This window comes from Bactrocera oleae, chromosome 5 (genome assembly GCF_042242935.1).
Source record: "Bactrocera oleae isolate idBacOlea1 chromosome 5, idBacOlea1, whole genome shotgun sequence".
Taxonomy (NCBI): Eukaryota; Metazoa; Arthropoda; class Insecta; order Diptera; family Tephritidae; genus Bactrocera; species Bactrocera oleae.
In genome coordinates, this window is record NC_091539.1 from 37,108,256 (window position 1) to 37,130,681 (window position 22,426).

At 35.6% G+C, this 22,426-nt stretch overlaps 7 protein-coding genes across 8 annotated transcripts; 4 read left to right on the forward strand and 3 right to left on the reverse strand.

Annotated features, from left to right (window-relative positions):
- The first annotated feature begins 401 nt into the window (after positions 1–401).
- On the forward strand, positions 402–2,265 carry LOC106621922 (plasminogen receptor (KT)). 2 transcript variants are annotated; one of them, XM_070109905.1, is made up of 4 exons: positions 402–559; positions 718–912; positions 989–1,229; positions 1,353–2,265. In XM_070109905.1, exons 2-4 carry the CDS (start codon positions 829–831, stop codon positions 1,484–1,486), a joined length of 459 nt encoding a protein of 152 aa, XP_069966006.1. In that variant the 5' UTR covers positions 402–559; positions 718–828; the 3' UTR covers positions 1,487–2,265. The 2 variants fall into 2 exon arrangements, with proteins under 2 accessions (XP_069966006.1, XP_014096423.1); XM_014240948.3 differs by having other exon boundaries at positions 405–912.
- A 397-nt stretch (positions 2,266–2,662) lies between these two features.
- Positions 2,663–9,302, forward strand: Usp7 (Ubiquitin-specific protease 7). The gene is made up of 4 exons (XM_014240950.3): positions 2,663–3,383; positions 3,560–4,879; positions 5,163–6,563; positions 6,803–9,302. Exons 2-4 carry the CDS (start codon positions 3,695–3,697, stop codon positions 7,547–7,549), a joined length of 3,333 nt encoding a protein of 1,110 aa, XP_014096425.1. The 5' UTR covers positions 2,663–3,383; positions 3,560–3,694; the 3' UTR covers positions 7,550–9,302.
- A 3,464-nt stretch (positions 9,303–12,766) lies between these two features.
- On the reverse strand, positions 12,767–14,530 carry Tango4 (transport and golgi organization 4). The gene is made up of 3 exons (XM_014240942.3): positions 14,284–14,530; positions 13,864–14,231; positions 12,767–13,793 (listed from the first exon to the last, which is right to left on the reverse strand). Exons 1-3 carry the CDS (start codon positions 14,394–14,396, stop codon positions 12,853–12,855), a joined length of 1,422 nt encoding a protein of 473 aa, XP_014096417.1. The 5' UTR covers positions 14,397–14,530; the 3' UTR covers positions 12,767–12,852.
- A 243-nt stretch (positions 14,531–14,773) lies between these two features.
- On the reverse strand, positions 14,774–16,901 carry Lsm12a (LSM12 homolog a). The gene is made up of 5 exons (XM_014240941.3): positions 16,090–16,901; positions 15,448–15,581; positions 15,267–15,383; positions 15,063–15,194; positions 14,774–14,997 (listed from the first exon to the last, which is right to left on the reverse strand). Exons 1-5 carry the CDS (start codon positions 16,208–16,210, stop codon positions 14,830–14,832), a joined length of 672 nt encoding a protein of 223 aa, XP_014096416.1. The 5' UTR covers positions 16,211–16,901; the 3' UTR covers positions 14,774–14,829.
- A 573-nt stretch (positions 16,902–17,474) lies between these two features.
- LOC106621927 (uncharacterized) lies at positions 17,475–18,486 on the forward strand. The gene is made up of 3 exons (XM_036371560.2): positions 17,475–17,881; positions 17,940–18,030; positions 18,092–18,486. Exons 1-3 carry the CDS (start codon positions 17,475–17,477, stop codon positions 18,467–18,469), a joined length of 876 nt encoding a protein of 291 aa, XP_036227453.1. The 3' UTR covers positions 18,470–18,486.
- Positions 18,487–18,515: 29 nt separating this feature from the next.
- LOC106621928 (rhythmically expressed gene 2 protein) lies at positions 18,516–19,510 on the reverse strand. Its single transcript, XM_070110149.1, has one exon. The coding sequence runs from the start codon at positions 19,508–19,510 to the stop codon at positions 18,746–18,748; it is 765 nt and encodes a 254-aa protein (XP_069966250.1). The 3' UTR covers positions 18,516–18,745.
- Positions 19,511–19,874: 364 nt separating this feature from the next.
- On the forward strand, positions 19,875–20,547 carry LOC106621929 (INO80 complex subunit C). Its single transcript, XM_036371562.2, has 2 exons — positions 19,875–20,149; positions 20,236–20,547. Exons 1-2 carry the CDS (start codon positions 20,005–20,007, stop codon positions 20,433–20,435), a joined length of 345 nt encoding a protein of 114 aa, XP_036227455.1. The 5' UTR covers positions 19,875–20,004; the 3' UTR covers positions 20,436–20,547.
- Positions 20,548–22,426: the final 1,879 nt, after the last annotated feature.

Below are 22,426 nucleotides of genomic sequence, written 5' to 3' on the forward strand. Positions count from 1 at the left end.
CAAAAATGTTGTTGTTCATTAATATTATTGATTGTTAAACCTCAAGTAATAAAATAATAATAAATAATAATTGTAAATTTTACGTATTTTAATCCAGTTATTAACGCTCTACTAAGCATTGTGTAGCTCCCTACATAGCATAGTCGTCACAGCTGAGTGGCAATAAGAATGTTTGCCATAATGTTCTCAACAATCTTCGCTGCGCTCCAAACCAAACAAACAATTTATGTTTATCACTTATGTGACACTACAAGCCCACAATTCCAGCGCGATTTGTAAAGCATCAGCGAACTTTTGTTTTACTTGTGGTGGCAAAGCTCTCCGAGCACCAAAACAATCAACAACAATCAAAATACTCACTTTATCAACAAGAAATCTCATTATTATTTATACTGCGCACGCCTGAGTTTTGGAACGCCAGCCAGTCTAGGTAGCTAACGAAATCTCAAAGAGACCTACATAGAACCAAAGAGGAGAGCACGAAAAATTGTTCAGAAATTCACTCGTCTTGTGCCATTATACTCTGCAAATCGTCCAGAAAGTCAAGTACACAGCCAAAGTAAGTCGCAAAGATTAGCTATTAGGTGCAATTAATAAAAGTAATATTCCAATTACATGAATCCAAAAAAAAATCTATGAAATTAGCAAATATTAGTTTGAGTAAAACGTTTCAAGCGTGAATAGTATTTTTGTATGTGCAATTATAACTTTTCGTAGCAGCAGCGCATAATCTGTGTTCGCTAGTAAAGTAATCGCTTTCGCTGTGTAACAGTGTGTGATATTATAGTGTTTGCTTTACCCAAATAATTATTAAGTCGATAAAAGACCATGGGTTCATCGTCGTCGCGCAATGCTGCGTCCAACTTTCCCTCGCATGATGATCCAGCGTACCGGAAGTGTCAAGAGTTGAAAGTAAGTGCATCAATGTACACAATACACATACATTTTATAATAATTATATAATTTCCTGTGAAAATCGATCTTACAGATGGAACGCTGGATACAATTGCACTATCAGATAAAAGAGCGCGAAATGGCAACTTATATTGCTGGCAAACGTGAACTCTTCTACTGGTTAAGCGCCTTCTATATAACCTCGAGCATTGGTTGCTGGCAATATTATCAGCACATTCGACGAAAAGCGGCATTGCTGCCAATGGTCCCATTGACCTTTGTTATGGCATATTATGCCGATTTAGCTTACGGCAGCAAAGTACATCGCATTCAAGGTGTGTTTCAATGAATACCTTAGTTAAATTCAATTGAAAAGTCACCTATTTGGGTGATTGCATTTCCAAATTGTTTTCTTATATTAACTCCTGTTTTTTGTTGGTTTTGTTTTTTTATTGTAGCTGAAGCCAATATGATATTGGAGCACGAGAACGAGCTGCTGCACTGGCCTGGCGGCTTGCCAACTGTATCATCACTAGATGAGGCACGTGTCGAAAATGAAATCGAAAAGAAATTACATCCACATCCTTCATAGGTTTATCCACTGACAGTTTATTTATGCTTTCCATGCTATTGAATTTTTTACACTTCATATATTGCTCAATGAAATAATTATCTATCCAATCAACTGCATATTTATCTATTTAACCGTTTTATAATCACTTTTTTGAAATGTAAACATATATTTATGCAATTGAAAGTTTGTGACAATATTCGAATTACTTATAAGATTAGCCATTTTCTAAACGTGCATGTACTTACATATAATATATCTACATACGTATATTTGCGCAGTTATTGATGTGTGTAAACGATTTTTTACTATTCAATATATTGTACTTAAATTGTCCATAATATTATAGTAATTTTTGAAATGTTAAAAAGGTACTTTAAGAAACTGGATTTCTAACGACATACATATGTACATTTAAAGCACACACAATTATATGAAAATAGTAGAATAGGAATGTTATCGTATAATGTATTATAATAAATAATTGTCTGAATATGCTATTATACATATGTATATGCCTGAAAAATACGTGCGCATGCATATATTGTACACACATACACAAATGTATGCAGATTAACAGCAGAACTTCATATTCAAGGGGTTTCTAAACTATCATTCAACCTTAATTCATGTGATTGATCATAGTACTTACTTACAAATATACTCTTAATTACATTTAATAAATTATAATATTGCGAATTAATACACTATGAATAAATAGGAAATGTTATATGAATAATTCATGTTAGAAAGGTCGATACAGCAAATTATAATAAACATTATATCCTTCAAATCCTTAAGATCACTGAAGCAATTTTTTATATTTTAAATCTACCTAAAAACAAATCCATTAGAAAAAGTATATAAAATTCAATCGCGATATCCAGTAGAACTTTAAATTGAATGGCGCCTCTTCCTTTTCCTCACACCCTTTTGTTAAGTCAATTGGCAGCACTGTCGAAATTTTATATGATATGTTATAAATTGAATTGTAAATAGAAATCTGAACTACTTGTCCCAAATTAGCAAATAAAAAAATTAAGCTACCAAAAGTGACCTAACCAAATTTAAGTGCCAATTAGATTTATGCTTTTACCTCTTAATATAAATAAAAAAAAATTCCTGCTGCTCAGAGAGTTAAGTGCTGCCATTTTCTCACAGTACAGTTGAAACACAACACTGTGTGTAGTTTGACAATTGAAAAGTAGTAACAGTAGCGGCAGTGCGACTTGGAAAAAGATGTAAATTTTCTTAAGGCATTAAGTTGAGGAAAATACCTGCAAATAAGTGTGAAAACAAGTGAAAAGTGTGCCACGCACTTTGGTTATCATCTTTCGATAGGAAAATCATAAATTTTGTTGCACAAAAACAAAGGAACTCTTGTGTGAAAGAAGTCGACAAAGTCCACAAGAGAATTTTGGCAAATTTGCATTGTACACTTATTCTGATTTTACCACACAACCTCAACGATTCCTCGTCCGCCGTTGTCTTCGTTTAATTGTATTGTGTGTTCCCCTATTTTGCTTTTCCCTTTGATTCGGAATTTTATCGTCTTCATCAAAGCAACACAGCATTAGCAGTTGTAAAGATATAGGAGGTGAAAAAAGCATTTGCTTATAAGAATTTAAAAGTGTCCAGAATTGAAAACAATAAAGAAACAAAATACCAAAAAAGCGAGCGGAAGAACGGCTGGCGTAAATAAAAGCTTCAAAAAGATAGTGAATCGTGAAAGCATCTGAAACAAAAGTGGATTCCAACGAAGTAAAGAGAATAGGTAAAGGGTAAAGACAATAGAAAAAAGAACAGTTTGTACGGGGTGTTAGAGACCGCCTGCTCGAGTGCCAAAGTGGAAGGAAAGCAAAAAGAAAGAAGGAGAGCAGAACAGAAAGGGGACAAAAATAAGACATAATTTTGACAGGTAAGAATGTAAGGAACATAAGAGAGTCACATTTTACGAATTTTCATTTCCCTTCATCATCTGCTCAGTGTAAGAATGATTGGAAAATTGAAAAATAAATAATATTTTTTCACGTTCACTTTCATGTCTGACGTATTGACTAGTGATTTTTTTATTTGTTCATTTCCGATTCTTAGTGAAAGATTTTGTAAAAGGTCGCGTTGTAGCCAAAGACTCATCATCATAGCACAGCGACGACGAAGTGTGTAAAAGAAAAAGTGCGGTTGCGGGGCGCTGTAAAATTGAATTTAAAGCGTAATTGTGACGAGAAAATGGAAATCGAGCCCGACCAATCGATAGAGGCAATGGACACACAAGAGGTCGAAATAATCACAAGCGACCTGCAACATCAGCAACAGCAACAATTAAATAAGCTGCATTTGCCAGCAGAACAGCTGCCCAACGAGAACGGCAACGGTCCGCCGCAGCAATTACTAGCCGACAACACTTCGCCATACGCCAACGAACAGGAGATGACGTCCGTCGACGATCCCAAGGACGATCAGTTTCGTTCTGAAGCTACATTTTCATATACGGTGGAAAATATATCGCAGCTCAAGCAACAACATCTCTCACCACCCGTATATGTACGCATGTTGCCATGGAAAATTATGGTAATTCCAAATGATCGTGCGTTAGGTTTCTTCCTTCAATGTAATGGCGAAAACGAATCACCTACATGGTCGTGTAACGCCATCGCTGAATTACGACTGAAATGTCACAAACCAGATGCACCACCATTTACTCGTGCGCGTATAAAGCATCTTTTTTACTCCAAAGAGAACGACTACGGTTATTCCAACTTTATTACGTGGACAGAATTACAGGAGCCCGAAAAGTGTTACGTACACAATGGCGATATCACATTGGAGGTGCACGTTGTGGCAGATGCACCGCACGGCGTGCTTTGGGATTCCAAAAAACATACTGGTTATGTGGGACTTAAAAATCAAGGAGCAACATGTTATATGAATTCGTTGCTTCAAACACTCTATTTTACTAATCAATTGCGACGTGCTGTTTACAAAATACCGACAGAGGCCGATGATAGTACCAAGTCGGTAGGTTTATCATTACAACGCGTTTTTCATGATCTGCAATTCGGCGACCGCCCGGTAGGAACTAAAAAGCTTACCAAGTCATTTGGTTGGGAAACACTTGACTCGTTTATGCAACATGATGTGCAGGAATTTTTACGAGTTCTACTCGATAAATTAGAATCAAAAATGAAAGGTACATGTTTGGAAGGCACCATACCGGGTTTATTTGAGGGTAAAATGTCTTCGTATATAAAATGCAAGAATGTTGATTATAACAGTACACGTTACGAAACTTTCTACGATATACAGTTGAATATAAAGGATAAAAAGAATATCTACGATTCTTTCAAGGATTATATAGCTTCTGAAACACTTGAGGGTGATAATAAATACGATGCGGGAGTGCATGGCCTCCAGGTGAGTTAAATTTGCAAAATATATAAATATTATAATATGCTAGTAAATGATGAAAATGTATGAATAAGATTGTGAAGTGAACCCCAGTTGGGTTTATTTCTTACTTTGATTTGGCTTAAGTTATTATTATTATTATATCATTACTATAAATATTTTTTTTTATTATTATTGTACTATAAATATTTATTTTATTATTATTATATATGCATGTAAGTAGACACATGTCTATTTTGTTGAAAATTTGACCAACTTACCTCCTTTGTATTTCTTTTGTTCCATATAGGAAGCAAGCAAAGGTGTTATCTTCACGGCTTTTCCGCCCGTGTTGCATTTGCATTTAATGCGTTTCCAATATGATCCCATAACAGACAGTTCCATCAAATATAATGATCGTTTCGAGTTTTACGATCGTATAAACTTAGACGAATATTTGGCTGAGAAAGAGAAGACACCTGCCGAGTATGTTTTGCATGCAGTGCTTGTACATTCGGGCGACAACCATGGCGGCCACTATGTGGTATTCATTAATCCGAAAGCGGACGGAAAATGGTTCAAATTCGATGATGATGTCGTCTCCAGTTGTCGTCGGGTTGAAGCCATTGAACAGAATTACGGTGGAAACGATGATGAAATATCGTTCCATGCTAAGTGTAGCAATGCATATATGTTAGTCTACATACGTAAATCCGAATTGGAACGCGTACTCAGCGATATACCCGAAAATGAAATACCCAGTGAATTAGTGGAACGTCTTGAATTGGAGAAACGCATCGAAATGGCACGTCGTAAGGAGCGCAGCGAGGCAAACTTATATGTATCCATACATGTTATCCTAGAAGAATACTTTGAGGCGCAGCAAAAGCGGCGACTCTTCGATTTGGATAAAGTGCATCAACGTCTATTCAAGCTAAAACAAACGCAAACCGTCGAAGAGATGATGGACGCGTTCGTGAAGTCATTTGGCGTGCCCAAAGATCGAATGCGCGTCTGGATTATGTTTGCGGCACAATCGCAAAAATTTCTATACTTTGATTTCCAACGAGAGGGATTGCGTCCAATTGAGCAAATCGCTACTGCACAGAAACCGTGGGTGATCTTCTTAGAGTTGGCATCACCGCTTGTACCTGGCCGCCCGTTGCCGCCGTTCGATCCCAAACAAGAAGTGCTGCTATTCTTTAAGTATTATGATGCATGTAATAAGCGCTTAAATTATATTGGCTGCTCACAACAGCCACTTAGTCGGCGTTTAAGCGAAATTGTCTCGGAAGTGAATACGCACTTAGGCTTTGAGCCAGACACCGAATTAACGGTATTCGATGAATGTCACGACAAAAAAATTACCAATATCAATGAACCACTAGAGAATGTGCTTTACCTGCATCAGGAAAATCTACAGGGCAATATATTAATATTTGAAAAAGAGCACATTGACATCAAACTAGATTTGCCTACCGTCGAAGATTACTTCTTGGATTTGGTGTATAGAGTGGAAATCACATTCTGTGATAAATGCAATCCCAATGAACCGGAAATCGTACTAGAGCTATCCAACCGCTACAATTACGATCAAATGGCAAAAGCGGTCGCAGAGCGACTCAATACCGATCCAAACAAGTTGCAGTTCTTTATGTGTGTCAGTAGTTACAAAGAGACACCCGGCAATGCCGTTCCATACACCTTCAAGGTGAGTGCACGCAAGCAAGAATATTTGATTTATGCAAAATACAGTATGTAAAAGTTATAAAAACTATTTCGGTGGCTTAATTGGGTTATTATATTCACTTCTTATAAGAGTTTGTTTGGTAGTTTTTGTGACTTAAGACCATAGACCATTTAAAAAAAATCCAACATGGATATTTTTCTCTGTTTCATATATATTTAATACATTTTTTACATTTAATTAAATAAAAAATTTAATTTCAGGGAACTGTTAAGGATCTAGTCGCGTACTGCAAGCAGAGCGCAACCAAAAAGCTCTTCTATCAAAGACTGTCACTAAGCATCCACGAACTTGACAATAAGAAACAATTCAAATGCATTTGGGTCTCAAATGATCTTAAGGAGGAGAAAGAGCTTGTACTGTATCCCAATAAGAACGAGAATGTCAAAGGTCTATTGGACGAGGCTGCCAAAAAGATACAATTCGCTGAAAATAGTCGCAAGAAATTGCGATTACTTAAAGTGGCAAATCACAAAATCGCCGCCATTTACAAGGAAGATATGCCGCTGGAAGCGCTACAAAAGACCAACGAAACGATGACGGCACAAAGTGCGCAGAAGACTTTCCGCATTGAGGAAGTGCCTGCCGAAGATATGCAGTTGGCCGAGAATGAGATACTCGTGCCCGTGGCCCATTACAGCAAAGAGATTTACAATTCCTTTGGTGTGCCATTCTTGATTAAAGCGAAACATAACGAACCATATGGTGCGCTAAAACAACGTATACAGAAGCGTCTGAATGTGCCCGATAAAGAGTGGGAGAATTTCAAGTTTGCCGTCATCTCAATGGGGCATCAGAACGAGGTTAACGACAATACACCGGTCGATATGGAGATCTATCGCACTTGGTCTAATGCACATTTGCCTTACTTTGGACTAGATCACATAAATAAATCCAGAAAGCGAACATCCTTAAATTTCTCCGAGAAAGCGATTAAGATTTACAATTAAATTAGAATGTAATTGGCGAAAAACAACAAAAACATAACAAAAGATGAAACTCATTGTGGGATCGATAATGTGTGCGTGCAAATAACAACAAAAACAAAAAATGTAATAACCGAGAAAATGCGAACTGCCGAATTAGAGGAAAATATATGCAGAGAGAAGCAAGAAAGCTGCGGGTGTTGTAGCAGAATAATTTTAAAATGGGGCTTTATGGTTAAAAGACGAGTTTAAATTATAGCACGATAAACGATAAAAACAAATAGAAAACCATAACAAAAAAGTTGCTAATGTATGTCTTGTTCTTATGTTTACATATGCTGCATATACGCCGAAACAACAACAACACACGAACATACTTACAAATAGCTGCAACCGTAATGGCAACAAAACAAACTATGTGTGCAGCCAACAACAAAGTGAAGCAAACAAGTAACCATCCGACCGACCGACTACCAAACAACCGATTTGTCAATCAGCCAACTAACCAAAATAATAAAAACCAACAAGCGATTGCAACAGCGAGAAGCGTGGAGTGTTTGTGAATTGTTGTTTGCTTTTATAGTTTCGAATGTGTTTAAAAAGAGCTTCGCCTGCAAAATTTTCAAAGAACTCACAATCACACACACTCTCACACACATACAAACAATACATTACATATGAGTAATAAAACAAATGGAAATACAGAACACACCTTAACAAAACAAATAAACCGAACTTTAAAATTAAACTAAAATAAAAAATATTAAATTAAAAATGTACTACTTTAATATATATATATATATAAATATATATATAAATATGTATATGTATATTTAAAAAAAACTTAGGCGTACGAATGTAAAAGAAAAACTAAAATTTACGCAAAAATAATTGTTATGCGAGTAGCACCTAAGCAATCGACGACGGTGCTGGTGACGTTGGCTGCGACGTTTACTGGCTGATTGGAATCGACGTAGAACGTACGATATTGGAGAAGCGCATTATAGTTTGCATTTTGTTTGGCGATTATTCTGGCGCTCTATTCGCACATATAAATTGTAGAAGTTAGTTAGGTGCATTTCAGGAGCCACAACTGTCTCTGTATACCTCGACCTGATTTCATTTAGCAAATCAAAGCAATTTTACACTACCGCAGCATTATCCTTGAGTATCGCAACGCATGCGGAGTCGCTATATAAATGTAGGCAGCAGCAGCAGCAACAAAAACATCAACATGGAAACGCATTGAATGCAAGTAGAATAATTTGAAATATACATACATATACATAAACACACACTTATATATATATTATATTAAAGAGAAATAATAGAGATATACATAAATTGAATCTAACAAAACAAAATGAAACGATAATGATTTTTAGATAACCTATTTAGTACATCAGTGAAAACCCCAATACATACATACGTCAAAAAAAAAAATCGCACACACATTACTTTTGCGTCAAAAGGATTTTACCAACTTCCATGTCACACATAATCTTAAAGATTTCTGCTCATGCGTACTGATAAACAGATTTCTTTATTCCGCTAACACCAACACATCCATATGAGAATGCTGCACAGTGATTATGCGTATGATTAATTGTTAGTGGTGGGGAGCTATTCGTACTTCTATTTGATATTGTGAGCTAAAGCCTTTTTTTTAAGTTCTGGGGCGGTTGTGTATATAATTGTAAGCAAAGCTATTTGTATGCACCGAGTATTCCGTTGATTATTGTTAATTTTTTTTATTAATACATATGTGTAATCAAAACTAATTTGTTTTAATTCATGCATTTTTTTCTAAAGAAATAGAATACACTCGACTAACTCAAAGCTGTTAGCTTTTATACATATCTTGAATTTAGTATGTTAAAATAGCTAATGTCAACCTAAGCAGAGGTAGGTATTTTAACTTTTAGTATAAATACGGATATGAATTTTATTATTCAATGGTAATTTGAAAATTTGCATAGAAAACATAGTCGAGTCTTGAAAATTATCCTCATTAACTTAAAGGGTTATATCCACTTGCTAGACCGAAAAAACGCTCTTTTGTCATTTTTTAAGAGGCGTTTTATTTAATTATTAAATAAAAAATGTGCATTTCCAGAACTTCTTGTACTTTAATAAACTGCGATTCACTTTTAAAAATTCTCTTGTTCCCGTAACCCATCTCCAGGACAACATCCGAAAATGGTGGTGGTGATGAAGATTTTTCTGCTCAAAATAATCTCGAACCCGAAAATCAATAAAATTTATTATTACTTAATATAAATGAATACTCGTACAGATAATGGTCAAAAATTAGTGAAAACATTGTTCTTGACAAAATGGTGTCTCCAAAAATGGCAATTGTTCAAGTTTTCACAGAATATTTTCAAAAATACTATGTTAATTCGGTATATAAGAAATTTTTTATTTTCAAATTCACAGGTGGATATAACCCCTTAACTATTCTTGGCACAACATTTCTTGAAATTTCAGGTTAGAACGAAAATTTACATTTTTAGAGATATTCCTTATTTAACGTGTCATTTTTATGTAAGCTGTTAAATGAATTACAGCAGATCAATAAACGCGCTTTTATAGGTTATTTCTTTTTTTCTAACTTATGTTTATCTTACAAAATTAATAGCGATTTATAATATTTTTGTTAAATATAATATTTTTTGCTGGTGAATAATTATAATTTTGATATTTTCGTGTAGCAAAGAACGCTTTGGCTTCCAAATATTAACGAAATCTTAATTTTAAAAGTTAATTGATTAAAACTATAATATTTTATGTCTTCTGATATCCGGTTGGATGGCAGGTTTCGTCTAGCGGTCGAATATGTGAATGTTGCAATTTCAATTTTAATAATAATAATAATAAATAGTGTTTACATAGTGCCGTTTTTTTTTATTATGTATGGTAAAAACAAATGAGAAAAAAAGTTTCAAAAGTAAACAAAAAATAATTACATACATCTGTTTTACTTAATACTAAGTTTATGTGTCTCAAACTAATTATACATACAACCAAATTAAAAATAATTTATAAAAAAAGAGACAAAGGCAATTAAGATATGCATAACTAGGTATGATTTTAATTTATCGTACAACATATATGTATGTTTTGTAAAAGTTATTGCAATCAAAACAAAAAGAAAAACATAAAAATAAATTAACACTATTGAAAGCGAAAATGACGGAATATGCCAATTAAAGATTGTAAAAAATGTTGAAATATATTAAACGGTATATTAATCGAAAAAATATAACGTTTCAACATTTGACATTTTTTAGTTAATTTTAGAACATTCTTTTTAACATTTTAGTTATTGAAAATAATTGTGTAAAAATATGCGTATTATATAGTGTATTAACAAAAAAATGTGGAAAACGGTTGGCCTCAAGGGCCATCCTTGCAACTTCCCTCTAATTTCATACGCTAACGTTCAAATTTCGCTTTTTTCACTGCTTTTGAGCTCTTCTAAATTTTTCGTTTTCGATATCTAGCAAGTAAATCAACCGATTTCGACCCGGTTTGCGGCAAACGATGTGTTTCTTCAAGGTTTACACCTGATTAGTTTTTGGTGTCGATCGGTCAAGTCGTTTGGAAATTTTTTTTTTTATTTTTGAGATTTCTCGAAATCTACTGGTCCGATTGGGTCCAAACTTACACGAAATTCAAGTGCAATGAAACCCTTTGGAATGCCGTTTAGTTTATTCAAATCGGTTGAGCAGTTTAATAGTTATAAGAGGGTCACATACATCCACACACACACACACACATACATCCACACATACATACAGACATACGGACATCATCGTAGAAATGTTCGGGGAAGCTTCCTCGACCCTCAGAACGTCGAGATCTGTTGAGAACTCGATTTTTGGGGTGAAACCAATATCTTCCCGATTTTTAGAAAATTTTCCATTTTCTTAGCGGGAAGTTAAAAAAACATACTGTCAAAGAAACAAAAATATCGCTTTTGTAGCAGTGGGAATGAAAAGGGGAAAAAATGACAAAAAAAACAAGAAAAAACGTTAGCTTCGGTTGCACAATTACAAAAGGTACAAGAACTTGATTCCGATCATTCAGCTTGTATGACAGCAATATGCTGTAGTGATTCGATCTGAACAATTTCTTCGGAGATTCTATTATTGCTTAAGATAATAACTCGTTCCAAATTTAAATAAAAAATGTTTTCCATACAAGAACTTGATTCCGATTGTTCAGTTTGTATGGCAGCTATGTGCTATAGTGGTCCGATATCGGCCATTCCGACAAATGAGCAGCTTCTTGGTGAGAAAAGGTTATTGCTAAATTTAAGATCGATACCTCAAAAACTGAGCGACTAGTTCGCGTATATACAGACGGACGGACGGACAGAAAGACGGACGGACGGACAGAAAGACGGACATGGCTAAATCAACTCAGCTCATCATGCTAATCATTTATGTATGTATATATTTTATACTTGTAGGGTCTTTGACGTTTTCTTTTGGGGCCTACAAACTTCGTGGTAATCATAATATACCCTTTTCAGGGTATAATAATAATCACTATAACCGTAGCGGTATTGAAGACCTAAAACATATTACACACTTAATCCAAGACAACATTAGATATTCATGTATTCCCACGACAGTCGGGTCTACGTGACCGGAACAAACCCAGATTTTTATTCGGCAAAAGACTGTCAATCGACAGCATTCCTTACAATGTTTTTTTTTTTTTGCTGCAACAAGAGTGGCTGATTTTATTTTATTTATTTATTTTTATTATTTTTTTTATACTTTTTTTAATTATTATTATTTTTCAAATATTTAATTATTTATTTATACATATTTATGTTTAGTTATTATTATTATTTTTATTTGTTTTTTATTTTATTTTAATATGTGTTTTAGATATTCGTTATGTTTATTTACATTTTTATTTTTTTATTTAATACATTTATTTTTATAAGTATATGTATATTTTTTTGGTTTGTTTCGTGAGTTGAAAAGTAAAACTTGCTGCACACTTCTAGCACTGAATTGTTGAATTCCGCTTGGTTGAATTCCCGTACCCATTAACCTACAATACAACACAATTAGCGGATCATTTCAAAAATTACAGCAATGTTTGCAACAGTAGTAATGCTTTTGGCCGATATAATTTCTATTGTGTTTATTTTAAGATTTATATACTAAATAAATCCGCATATTCAAAGGGTTCAAAAATATACAATTTACACAGGTACTATTTAACTGCAGCCATTTTGCTTATTATAAAATTGATTTTTTATTTCAAAACTACAAATACACAATAAGGTATTGAACACAGTTTATTTAAAATTTTCTGCGTTTTAATATTTCCGGTCGCCAATTAACCGGATGAGTCTCTTCGCTCGCCTCATTGTCTTCTTTATAGATTTTTATCGTTTTGTCTGCCTCGGCCGTGATTAAACGTGAACCAGACTGATCAAAGCACATTGCAAAGATACCGGCTTCACTATCCATTGAACCCGGCTGAACAGGCGCCTGGAAACGTTGAAAATTGTAGCCAGTACGCCAGTCCCAGAAGAACATTGTACCATTGTCACCGCCCGAAACTAATACACCATCCGCATTTACAGCCATGCAATTAACAATGGCATTGTGACCGGATATATTTTGCACAAAATTACCCTCAGGGCAGCGCCATTGCTTGATATTGTCCGGCGATGCCGAGGCAAACATATAAAGCGTTGGATGCAGCACGATACTACGCACAGATTTCTTGTGGTTCGTTAATGTGCAAACACTTTTGCCAGCTGCCAAATCCCACAAGCGTACTGTAGAATCATGTGAGCCAGTTATAATTTGCGGGTTAGTTGCTTGCGCAACTACACTGGCTACTGTATTTGTGTGGCCAGTCAGTGTGTGTATGTTGGCTTTAGTACGCATATCCCAAATGCGTGCTGTGGAGTCACGACCGCATGTGGTTAGAACATCGATTGTTGGATGTAACGCCATGGAATACACAGCGGACAAGTGACCATGGTAATGCCGTATGACTTTATTATATTCGAGGTCCCAACATTTGACCTGGCGATCTTCTCCACAACTGAAGAGGTAGGGGTGTTTAGCACTAACTGCTAAACCGCGAACGGTGCTCACATGTCCGGTGAGTGATAGTTTTAATTTACCACTGGCTAAATCCCAAATTTTTATAACACGATCACCAGCACCCGTTGCAAACCACTCATTACCAGGTTCTACAGCTATGCAGCGCACCCAGCCCAAGTGACCTATGGAAAAGGAATACAATATACATTTATTAAAATTTGTTGTTGATACTCTCTGATTTCGGGTATTTACCAGAAATAACTCGTGACAATTTCCATGGCGCATGCCATGTAGGTTTGGGAATAGTAGGCGCCTTTTTGGGTATTAATTGTACATTACTGCCCGCTATACCGGTGCGCGCCCCTGATGCGGCCACAAGTGATGTGTTACCATTTACATGCTCCACTCCACCGGTTGAAGTTTTCTCTGTTGTTGCTACTAAGGCGTTATTGTGGTCTCCAACCAAGTTGCCATCTGTGATGGCAAGTGGACGTTCTGGTCCTTCGAGTACGCCATCGGGTGCAGAAGCGGCTAATTGTTTTGCTTCAGCAACTTTAGAGACGCGATCAAACACTAACCCATACGTATCTTTTGCTTTAATGGATTTCCGAATGTTAAATCTGAAAATTTTAATTTATAAATATCTGTTTAAGCTGAGTTTATTTTACTTACAGTTTTTCATCGATTTCAGGCAATGCGCTCTGATTTGATACAAACATGTCGTGTGTGCGTTTTAATGAACGAAATATTAGCGTATGCACGCTGTGGCGCTGCACTTCTTCCATTTTAGGTTTTATAATTATTATGTACTTATATATGAAATGTGTTTACACTTATTAAATTTAGTTAAATTAGAATTTCGCCTATTTTCAACCAATGCATCGCATGAATAATTTAATAAACAGAAACAAAATAAAAGGCAAAAATTAATCCACACAGGGTTGTATATTTGCTATATGTTGAAACTTTAACCCTTGTGTGCTACATAGAAGAAAATTGGAGGATAAAATAAAAACTTAATCTTTAACCCCCCTGTGAGGTTTGAAAAGAATGAATTCATATTAATTAATAAAAACTCCATCTTTAACCCTCCTGTTGATATAGTTCTGTTTAACACAAAAATATTTAGAAAACGTGTTAACTTGCTACAGTGAAAACAACATTCTGTGATTTTTTAAATATATATATTTTTTTAAACGATTTTTGTGGTCTTTTCTATTAATTGGCTGGCACAGGTGAAGCTGATGCCGCATTACTCGACGATGTACCTACTGAAGCCGAGGGTGCTGATGATGACAACGACGACGATGTGGACGAAGAAGCTGAAGATGTACCCGCAGCAGCTGAGCTATTATCTTGCGAGGAACCCTCGAAAAATTTCTCGATCTTAAATGGATCAAAAGAGGAATATAAATTAGATGCATTTTTTAAGATAATAGCATAATACTGACCATTTTCTTTATGTAATTGCATAAAGACTTGTTGTTTGAAGTTGAAATGACATTTTCCACTCGATACGGTGGAGAAACAGTGACTTCATTGAAAATTTGTATGTTGGTACCTTGCCAGGATACTTCATTCGACTAAAAGTAAGTTTTAGGATAAAAATTGGTTTATTTGAATTGAATACAATATACTAAGATTATGTTATGTACCTTAAACTGCTTTGCAATTGTTCTGTACAATTCCTGTGCTTCTAAACTTACATCCGCATTTCTTGACTTAAGATAAGTTTGTCGTTGTTGCACTGTATTGCGAAGTCGAATTTTTATCTACAATAGTAAATTTTTAACGTTATTTTTTATTTATTGTTACGTTTCAGTTTTTAGATTATACCTGTTCCAAGTTCAGCTTTTGTGGATCCTCAACGAAGTTGCCATTGCACTCCTTAATCACTTTGACATTGCTGCATAGCGACAAATTCAGCACGTACACATCATTTAGTTGCTCTGAGTTTTTCGAACGACATTCTATATAAATAATACGGAAATTAAGGGAAACCTTACGCTCTATTTACGACACTACCGTGAAAGTAAACAATTTACATAAATTTAAAATTAAAATATTACCTACATAACCAAGTAAAGTTTTGATTCTTCACTATTAATTTACTTATTCTATTACTTAATCTACTAATGTCGTGTACAATAATATGATGTAATGCAATTGTTTTTGGATTCATCATTATTCAAATGTTGAATAATTAATATTAGTTTTATTTACTTTTCGCGCTCAGGCATAGAACTGAACACCTGTTTATATTGTCAACTATTAACCTATGTATGTACCACTACTACCATAACACTAAATTAATGTTCATTGGCTCAAAAGTCAATACGGATGATTGACCTCAGTAATATTACTCGTATTGCAGCTTTCTCCAACTTATCGCAAATTCGCTTATATTATATATGAATATTATTCTCTGACTTAATTTTATGAAAAAGTTTTTCACTTTTTTGTTTTTGAAAAGGATACTTAAAATTAGCATTTTTGTGTTGTGATCAAATGCTAGCACTTCGCCTTCCACTTCCTCGTTGAAACAGGTCGTGCACAGCACAGATGATCCAATCGTGAAGCAATCATTTACCGCAGCCATTTTTAATGAAAGCCGCCACACAACTCAGCAATGATAGCGCGAATTTAGGTGAACTTTACTTTTATTTTATTATGATATCGCTAATCAAATTAACGGTGTTGATGTTTCTCGTTTAGTTTCGAATTGTAAGTCACCACAATTATAAACAATCAGCAAAAGCGTTTCCCAATGCAACAAAATGCGGTCGTGTCTCTTTTATCGCTCTTTGCTAGAGCTCCGTGCATACGTTGATTTGCGGAAGTATTTATTTTGTTGTTTTCGTTTCGGGTTTAGATTTTTGGTCACTTGCTTTCAATAACAATTAAGCATCAATTCACAACAATTGTGTAGAAGGTGTTAACTGTGGCCGTAACTATTTTCACGATTATTTTTATAACAATTATTACATACTTTTACTGGCACCACTGCTGCTGCCGCTGCCGCTGTTCGATCACTTTTCCCCTATTTACTTATGTAGTAATTTTCTGTGTTCTTGCTTTGCCTATCATTTATTTTTATTGCTCACATATGTATTATGCGCAACTTCGCTATTTGCAAGTTAAATGCAATTTGCAGTAAAATATGCGAAAGTAAATACGTTTTTTCACACAGTGAAAAATAATAATAAACGGCGAACGCAGACGTTATCCAAAAATTTTTTGGTTAAAGCTCTAAAAAACGAGCGAAGCGAAAGGAAGGAGATGGCAAGTTGAAAAAACACAATCCAAGTTTCTCTACGTACACGATATTCTTCCACACGCATACATCCGAAAGCTGGCGCGTGGCGAATGAGTAGTATAGATAAATGTCTAAATGACAGCAAATTTGTGTTTAAAAAACAAAAATTATTACTAATTTTTACATTTATCTGAGTAATCTCAGTAAAATATTGTACAGTAATATAAGCATATTAAAATAATGTAAAATTATAATCAATATGACGCAAATGTAACGAATCTTACTTTCCTACTTTTTATGCATCAGAAAATTGTGTTGCAACCCTACCACCATTTCGAAATGTAAACAAAAGTGCCTCCGGTTGGCTGTGTGCAACAAACCTTATACGCGTTATCAAATACTTAATTTTGTTATCGGCAATTGTCCAACAACTATTGAGTTTTAAGGATATAAGTGGAAGCAGTTATATTTAGATGTGGCGTGATAATTTAAAACACCTTTCCTTTATTTTCAGTTAGCACTTGGAATAAGTTTTAATTTTCAACTATTTATTACCACGCCCTGACAAGTTGTTCATATTTAGCGCTTATTGTATTTTTTATGCACTATGCCATCATTAGTGCTTATAAGATCAGGAGCGGTTCTTTCCATAGTGTTACTTTTGCTATTACAAAATGTATACAGATCGGTAGGCGCTATTAACCATTGGATCCTCCAGGATGATGGACGCATTACACAAAAAATAGACTCTCCATTTTTGTTGCGTGAACCACATAATCTTGTAACATTTCTGGATCAAATACAACACAATGAGTACGTGGAGCAGTCTTATTTAAAATTGAGAAGACAACGCGAGTTAATTGCAGAACATTTACGTTATTCCAAACAATTCAGTGAGGATTTGGTTTTGCAGGCGGAACGTCTGCAGCCACATTTAGGCGCACAAACACAACCAATGCAAAATTTGATAAACTCGTTGGAAGCGCTTACTAAGCAAACAGCAAAAATGTATAGGTATGACGTTTATATAAAAAAAATCTAGAACCTTTCCATAAATTTACAATTTATATAGCTACTTGGAGTTCGTCAAAGATGAATTGAAAGAGTTTAGGAAGCTGAAAACACAAATTACCCAACATCATGAAAAATTGATACAACAGCAGGTTTAACATATAATTTTTAATTCTTGCACATAAAAGAAATTAATTAATTCAATACCCAAAGGTGCCTCTTGCGTCACGTCAATTAGATGCGAAGGTAAATAATGAGGATCTACTAAAACGAGGGCAATACTGTAGTACTCGGACTTTGTCGAGAACAGAAGATCCAGTTTTATTTTGTGATTTTTACTCCGATATGCAAATGCGTTTAGATGGTAAGGATGTGGACCCTGAAACATTAGAGCGTGATTGGCAGCTGACAAGCGAATCTGTGCTAAATCAAGTGACTAATTTGAATGTGCAACAACGCATGAATTTGGAACAAATAAAAGCTATGCGAGCTAAGAAAGCGGCTGCCGTGGCAAGTGCCAAAAGTAAGAAAGTGACGCAGGTTTCGTCAGCAACTGGCGATATTCCCGATACTAAAAGTAATGATACATAAGTAAAAAAGTCGTAATCGCAATACTTATAGCTTTAAAGACAACGCATTACTGTTTGTAAAAATTAAGTTTAATTTCTTCGATTGATATTTTTATGCGTTACTTATAAAACAGTTTTTATCTAATAAGTATCAATAAAACTTTATTATATTTCTTAAAATATCGCACAATAAAAAATATTTAGTCATTTGTTTATCAAGAAGTTAATAATCATCACAATGTTCCATAGTCAAATTTTAAACTTAACATTAAAACGACTATTTTTATCTCAGTTATGTTTACCACTCGATATCAATAGTTTCCAAAGCATTATGCATTTCTCTTAAACTAGAATAAGCGTGTGTAGGTTTAGCCTTCTGTGTCTCATCAACCGATTTTGTAATGAGCAAACTGCTCCAGCCAGCATTGCGTGCACCTATATAATCTTTATCGTAAAGATTTCCAATATGCAACGCTTCAGGAGCGTGCACATTATACTTTTCTAGAGGCTTCAGAAATGCAGCACAGTCCGGTTTTTGAACGCCCAAATCATATGAGGTGTACACAAAGTCAAACTCATGCCTTATATTCATACTAGAGAGTACACATTCCAGACCGGGATCATTATTAGAAATGACACCAACATATTTAGTCACATCACGTATTTTTTTTAATAATTCTAAATTGCCCTCAATATGCACATAGCACTCATTACTGCGATACTGTTCAAAAAGTCGTTCACTAATGCGCCGTATTTGTGTTTGCGATAATTTCTCGTCTACTCGTTTAAAGACGTTGTCCACCAACAGGATCCACCATTCCTGCCAAGTTATTTCTTTCGAATTACGGCCGTAATTGGGATATTTCTTGGCCATGTTTTTAAATTCTTCGCGAAATAAATTTTGTAATTTGTTTGGATCAAGGTTTTTTACACCCATTAATGCCGCAGTCTTCGCATATTGCACACCTGGAGGTTTACGAAACCTCAATAATGTATCAGTGATGTCAAATGTTACTAGGCGAAAACGATTCAAGTTCTTAGCAAATTGAACATGACGATTCATTCTTATAAACCTTGAATTATAATATTTTTGTTACTGCTGGGGTAATTCCTTTGTTGTTATTATTAGCCGGTAGATAGTTTGTTTACAGACAACTTAAACTGTTATCTAATAAATAAGAAATAGTAAACAGCTGTTTTGAGATAACAGAGACGTATTACGTAAATACACGCTGGATTCGTGCAATATATGCGTATTATGTGTATTAAAGTAGCTGCCTATAAAAATAATAGTTAAAATATCATAAATCCGAGTTTTCTTATTTCGATTTTTACACTAATTGATATTTTTAATTTATGTAAATTTATCTGTGTAATTATATCTCTCGATTCAAAGATAAGATAATTTTTAATTATTACTATTAATTCAGTACATGAAAAAAAACTGATGGCTTGAAATAAATTGCTTGCAACCCTGCTGTTAAATTTGACTGCTTAAACACATCAAAATTCGCAACATTATTGTTAGTTGAATGATTAAATTGGTGTTAAAAAAAAATGTCTGAAGAACCTCCAAAAATCCGTTTTAAAAATCCACAATACAGTTATATTGAACCTGGTGGCAAAAAGCACGTCTTCAAATCACTGAAACAAATACTGGCGGTGGAGAAAACCCAACAGTGGCCAGAAGGCACTATGTCTTGTGAGTGCACTTGTTTTAAAATGTTATCACTAAAATTTGTGTACTTATGTATATAATTTATATTTGCTACCTTTTATCTCTTTCAGACTCCTCTTTCAATGCGCCACCCTCTTTGCGACCACCTAAAAAATATTCTGATATATCGGGACTGATTGCACCGTACACTGATCCTCACTCTAAGTTGCGTTATGCGAATTCTGAAGAATATGCGGTGGTGAAGACTTTGCCTTCCGATATTGTGGCTGGTTATTTGGCGTTACGTGGTGCCAGTAGTATTGTTGGCTAATGATTATCAAATTTAGACTTAATGGATATAATAAGCTTATTAATTAAGAACGAAATGAAAAGTTATTTAGTAGAACTATAAGGTCATAAATGCTGCAGTTTCCCGAAAAATATTTACAATTCCGCATATACTTACACACATACAAAGTATTAAATTTAAGCAAATTCGAAACTGGGTGAATTGAAAATCATCTTAATTTATAATATACATATAAGACACTAGCAGCTACTTGAACATTATATCAGCAAATAGTTTTATCAGAAGTTCTATCACAGCATACACGAGTATGTACATGTTTTATTGTTAATGTACAATAGTATATTGTTTTAATGGTTGAAACTTTTTGCTGGTAAATCTTTTACTCTTAAACAATTAGTGACATTGACATACATAAATATGTACATATACTTTGAAAATAATGTTGTTTTGCTTTACTGCTACTGACAGTAGTTTTTTATCCTAAAATTTAGTATACTCCACTTTGGTTAGCCAAACCCATAGGAAGTGCCTCAGCGGCCATGCAAATTGCACCATATTCGCACACTGCGCTGCCACTCCAGTTGTGTGGCCAACAAAGAAGCTCTATAGTCCTAACGAGCTTGAACAGGCAGCTTGAATCCCAATCTGACCAGTCCAAGCTAACGAGCGTTAGAACTTACGCCGCGCCGATTCCTGCGATCCCCGAATAAGGAATCTCAATTCGTAGTTGTTGTTGTTGTTGTAACGGTTACCTAGTCCCCGTTTGGGTGATAAATTCCAGATTCGTTGTCGTCGAGGTCATCTAACGGAAGGCCAAGGAAACGAGCTGTTTCGACGGGGTCGGACCATAGGGAGAAGGGTGTTAGATGGGTGGGGTTTGTTGGGCATGCAAAGAGGTGGTTAGTGTCATGCCGAGACTCATTGCACGCAGGACATGTGTTTAGTATGTCGGGGTCTATTCTGGATAAGTAGGAGTTTAACCTGCTACAGTATCCGGAACGAAGTTGCGCGAGGGTCACTCTGGTTTCGCGAGGCAACTCGAGCTCTATGTCTGCTATGGGTGGTGGTTTGACTCCTATTACGCCATTCACTGAGAGGGAGTCTGTGAAGGTGTTGATGGCTCCACTGTGAATGGCGGTCAGAGCCTGTCTGAAGTTCGTTGCGTCCGAAGTCCGGTCGGCGTACTGTCTAATGTCGTCGACGTAGTCAAGGAAAGACCTCTTGATGTTCCTAGGAGGCGGCTCCGCTACAGTCAGGCGACTACAGGGGTGGTTTCTACGAAAACACTCCAGTAGAAACTGCTTGGAGAGGAGTTCGTTGTGTTCCTTAACCGGAAGCATACGGGCCTCACTATGTAGGTGTTCGATTGGAGACATCAACAGGCCTCCCGTGATAGTTCGGAGTACAGTGTTCTGACAGGTCTGAAGCTTCTTCTTCTGCGTGTCACTGCATCCAGGCGACCATATTGGGGCTGCGTAATTTAGGACCGCCTGGCCGATTGCCTTGTATGTTGCCAACTACGTTTCTTTGTCTTTTCCCCAAGAGCTGCCGGCAAGCGACTTGAGGATTTTGTTGCGGCTCTGTACTTTGGCAGTTATCGCGGTCGTGTGAGGAGTGAAAGAGCACAGACTGTCCAAAGTGACGCCTAAAATTTTAGGATTATTTACTGTCGGAATTTTTGTGCCATCGACTGAAATATTCAGGTCCAGTCTGTACTCCTTCGTCCAATTTGTGAAGATGGTCGCTGTGGATTTAGTGGGAGAGAGTGTTAGGCTCCTTGCAGAGAAGAAGCGAGAAAGGTCGGAGAGGTAGCTGTTTACTTTTGAACACATGCCATCGATTCCATTTCCCGAGCGTTGATTGTTCTAGATCCTCAAGTAGCGTTGTGTGATTGACTGTGTCAAAAGCTTTTGACAAGTCCAACGCTACGAGGATCGTCCTCTCGCAGGGTGGCTTCTGGTTCAGGCCATGAACTATCTGAGCGTTTATGACGCTAAGTGCTGTGGTGGTAC

What these genes read in the sequence shown, in the direction of transcription:
- LOC106621928 (XM_070110149.1), bottom strand. Translation starts at nt 19,510, where the DNA reads ATGAATCGTCATGTTCAATTTGCTAAGAACTTGAATCGTTTTCGCCTA.
- Usp7 (XM_014240950.3), top strand. Translation starts at nt 3,695, where the DNA reads ATGGAAATCGAGCCCGACCAATCGATAGAGGCAATGGACACACAAGAG. An exon ending in CGGGAGTGCATGGCCTCCAG is followed by an intron (nt 4,880 to 5,162) that starts GTGAGTTAAATT and finishes TGTTCCATATAG; the next exon opens with GAAGCAAGCAAAGGTGTTAT. An exon ending in CCGTTCCATACACCTTCAAG is followed by an intron (nt 6,564 to 6,802) that starts GTGAGTGCACGC and finishes ATTTAATTTCAG; the next exon opens with GGAACTGTTAAGGATCTAGT.
- LOC106621922 (XM_070109905.1), top strand. Translation starts at nt 829, where the DNA reads ATGGGTTCATCGTCGTCGCGCAATGCTGCGTCCAACTTTCCCTCGCAT. An exon ending in GGAAGTGTCAAGAGTTGAAA is followed by an intron (nt 913 to 988) that starts GTAAGTGCATCA and finishes TCGATCTTACAG; the next exon opens with ATGGAACGCTGGATACAATT. An exon ending in CAAAGTACATCGCATTCAAG is followed by an intron (nt 1,230 to 1,352) that starts GTGTGTTTCAAT and finishes TTTTTATTGTAG; the next exon opens with CTGAAGCCAATATGATATTG.
- Lsm12a (XM_014240941.3), bottom strand. Translation starts at nt 16,210, where the DNA reads ATGGCTGCGGTAAATGATTGCTTCACGATTGGATCATCTGTGCTGTGC. An exon ending in CACAAAAATGCTAATTTTAA is followed by an intron (nt 15,582 to 16,089) that starts GTATCCTTTTCA and finishes TTATTTATATAG; the next exon opens with AATGTCGTTCGAAAAACTCA. An exon ending in AAAAGCTGAACTTGGAACAG is followed by an intron (nt 15,384 to 15,447) that starts GTATAATCTAAA and finishes TTACTATTGTAG; the next exon opens with ATAAAAATTCGACTTCGCAA.
- LOC106621929 (XM_036371562.2), top strand. Translation starts at nt 20,005, where the DNA reads ATGTCTGAAGAACCTCCAAAAATCCGTTTTAAAAATCCACAATACAGT. An exon ending in GCCAGAAGGCACTATGTCTT is followed by an intron (nt 20,150 to 20,235) that starts GTGAGTGCACTT and finishes TATCTCTTTCAG; the next exon opens with ACTCCTCTTTCAATGCGCCA.
- LOC106621927 (XM_036371560.2), top strand. Translation starts at nt 17,475, where the DNA reads ATGCCATCATTAGTGCTTATAAGATCAGGAGCGGTTCTTTCCATAGTG. An exon ending in CAAACAGCAAAAATGTATAG is followed by an intron (nt 17,882 to 17,939) that starts GTATGACGTTTA and finishes CAATTTATATAG; the next exon opens with CTACTTGGAGTTCGTCAAAG. An exon ending in AAAAATTGATACAACAGCAG is followed by an intron (nt 18,031 to 18,091) that starts GTTTAACATATA and finishes CAATACCCAAAG; the next exon opens with GTGCCTCTTGCGTCACGTCA.
- Tango4 (XM_014240942.3), bottom strand. Translation starts at nt 14,396, where the DNA reads ATGGAAGAAGTGCAGCGCCACAGCGTGCATACGCTAATATTTCGTTCA. An exon ending in CCTGAAATCGATGAAAAACT is followed by an intron (nt 14,232 to 14,283) that starts GTAAGTAAAATA and finishes TAAAATTTTCAG; the next exon opens with ATTTAACATTCGGAAATCCA. An exon ending in ATTGTCACGAGTTATTTCTG is followed by an intron (nt 13,794 to 13,863) that starts GTAAATACCCGA and finishes CCTTTTCCATAG; the next exon opens with GTCACTTGGGCTGGGTGCGC.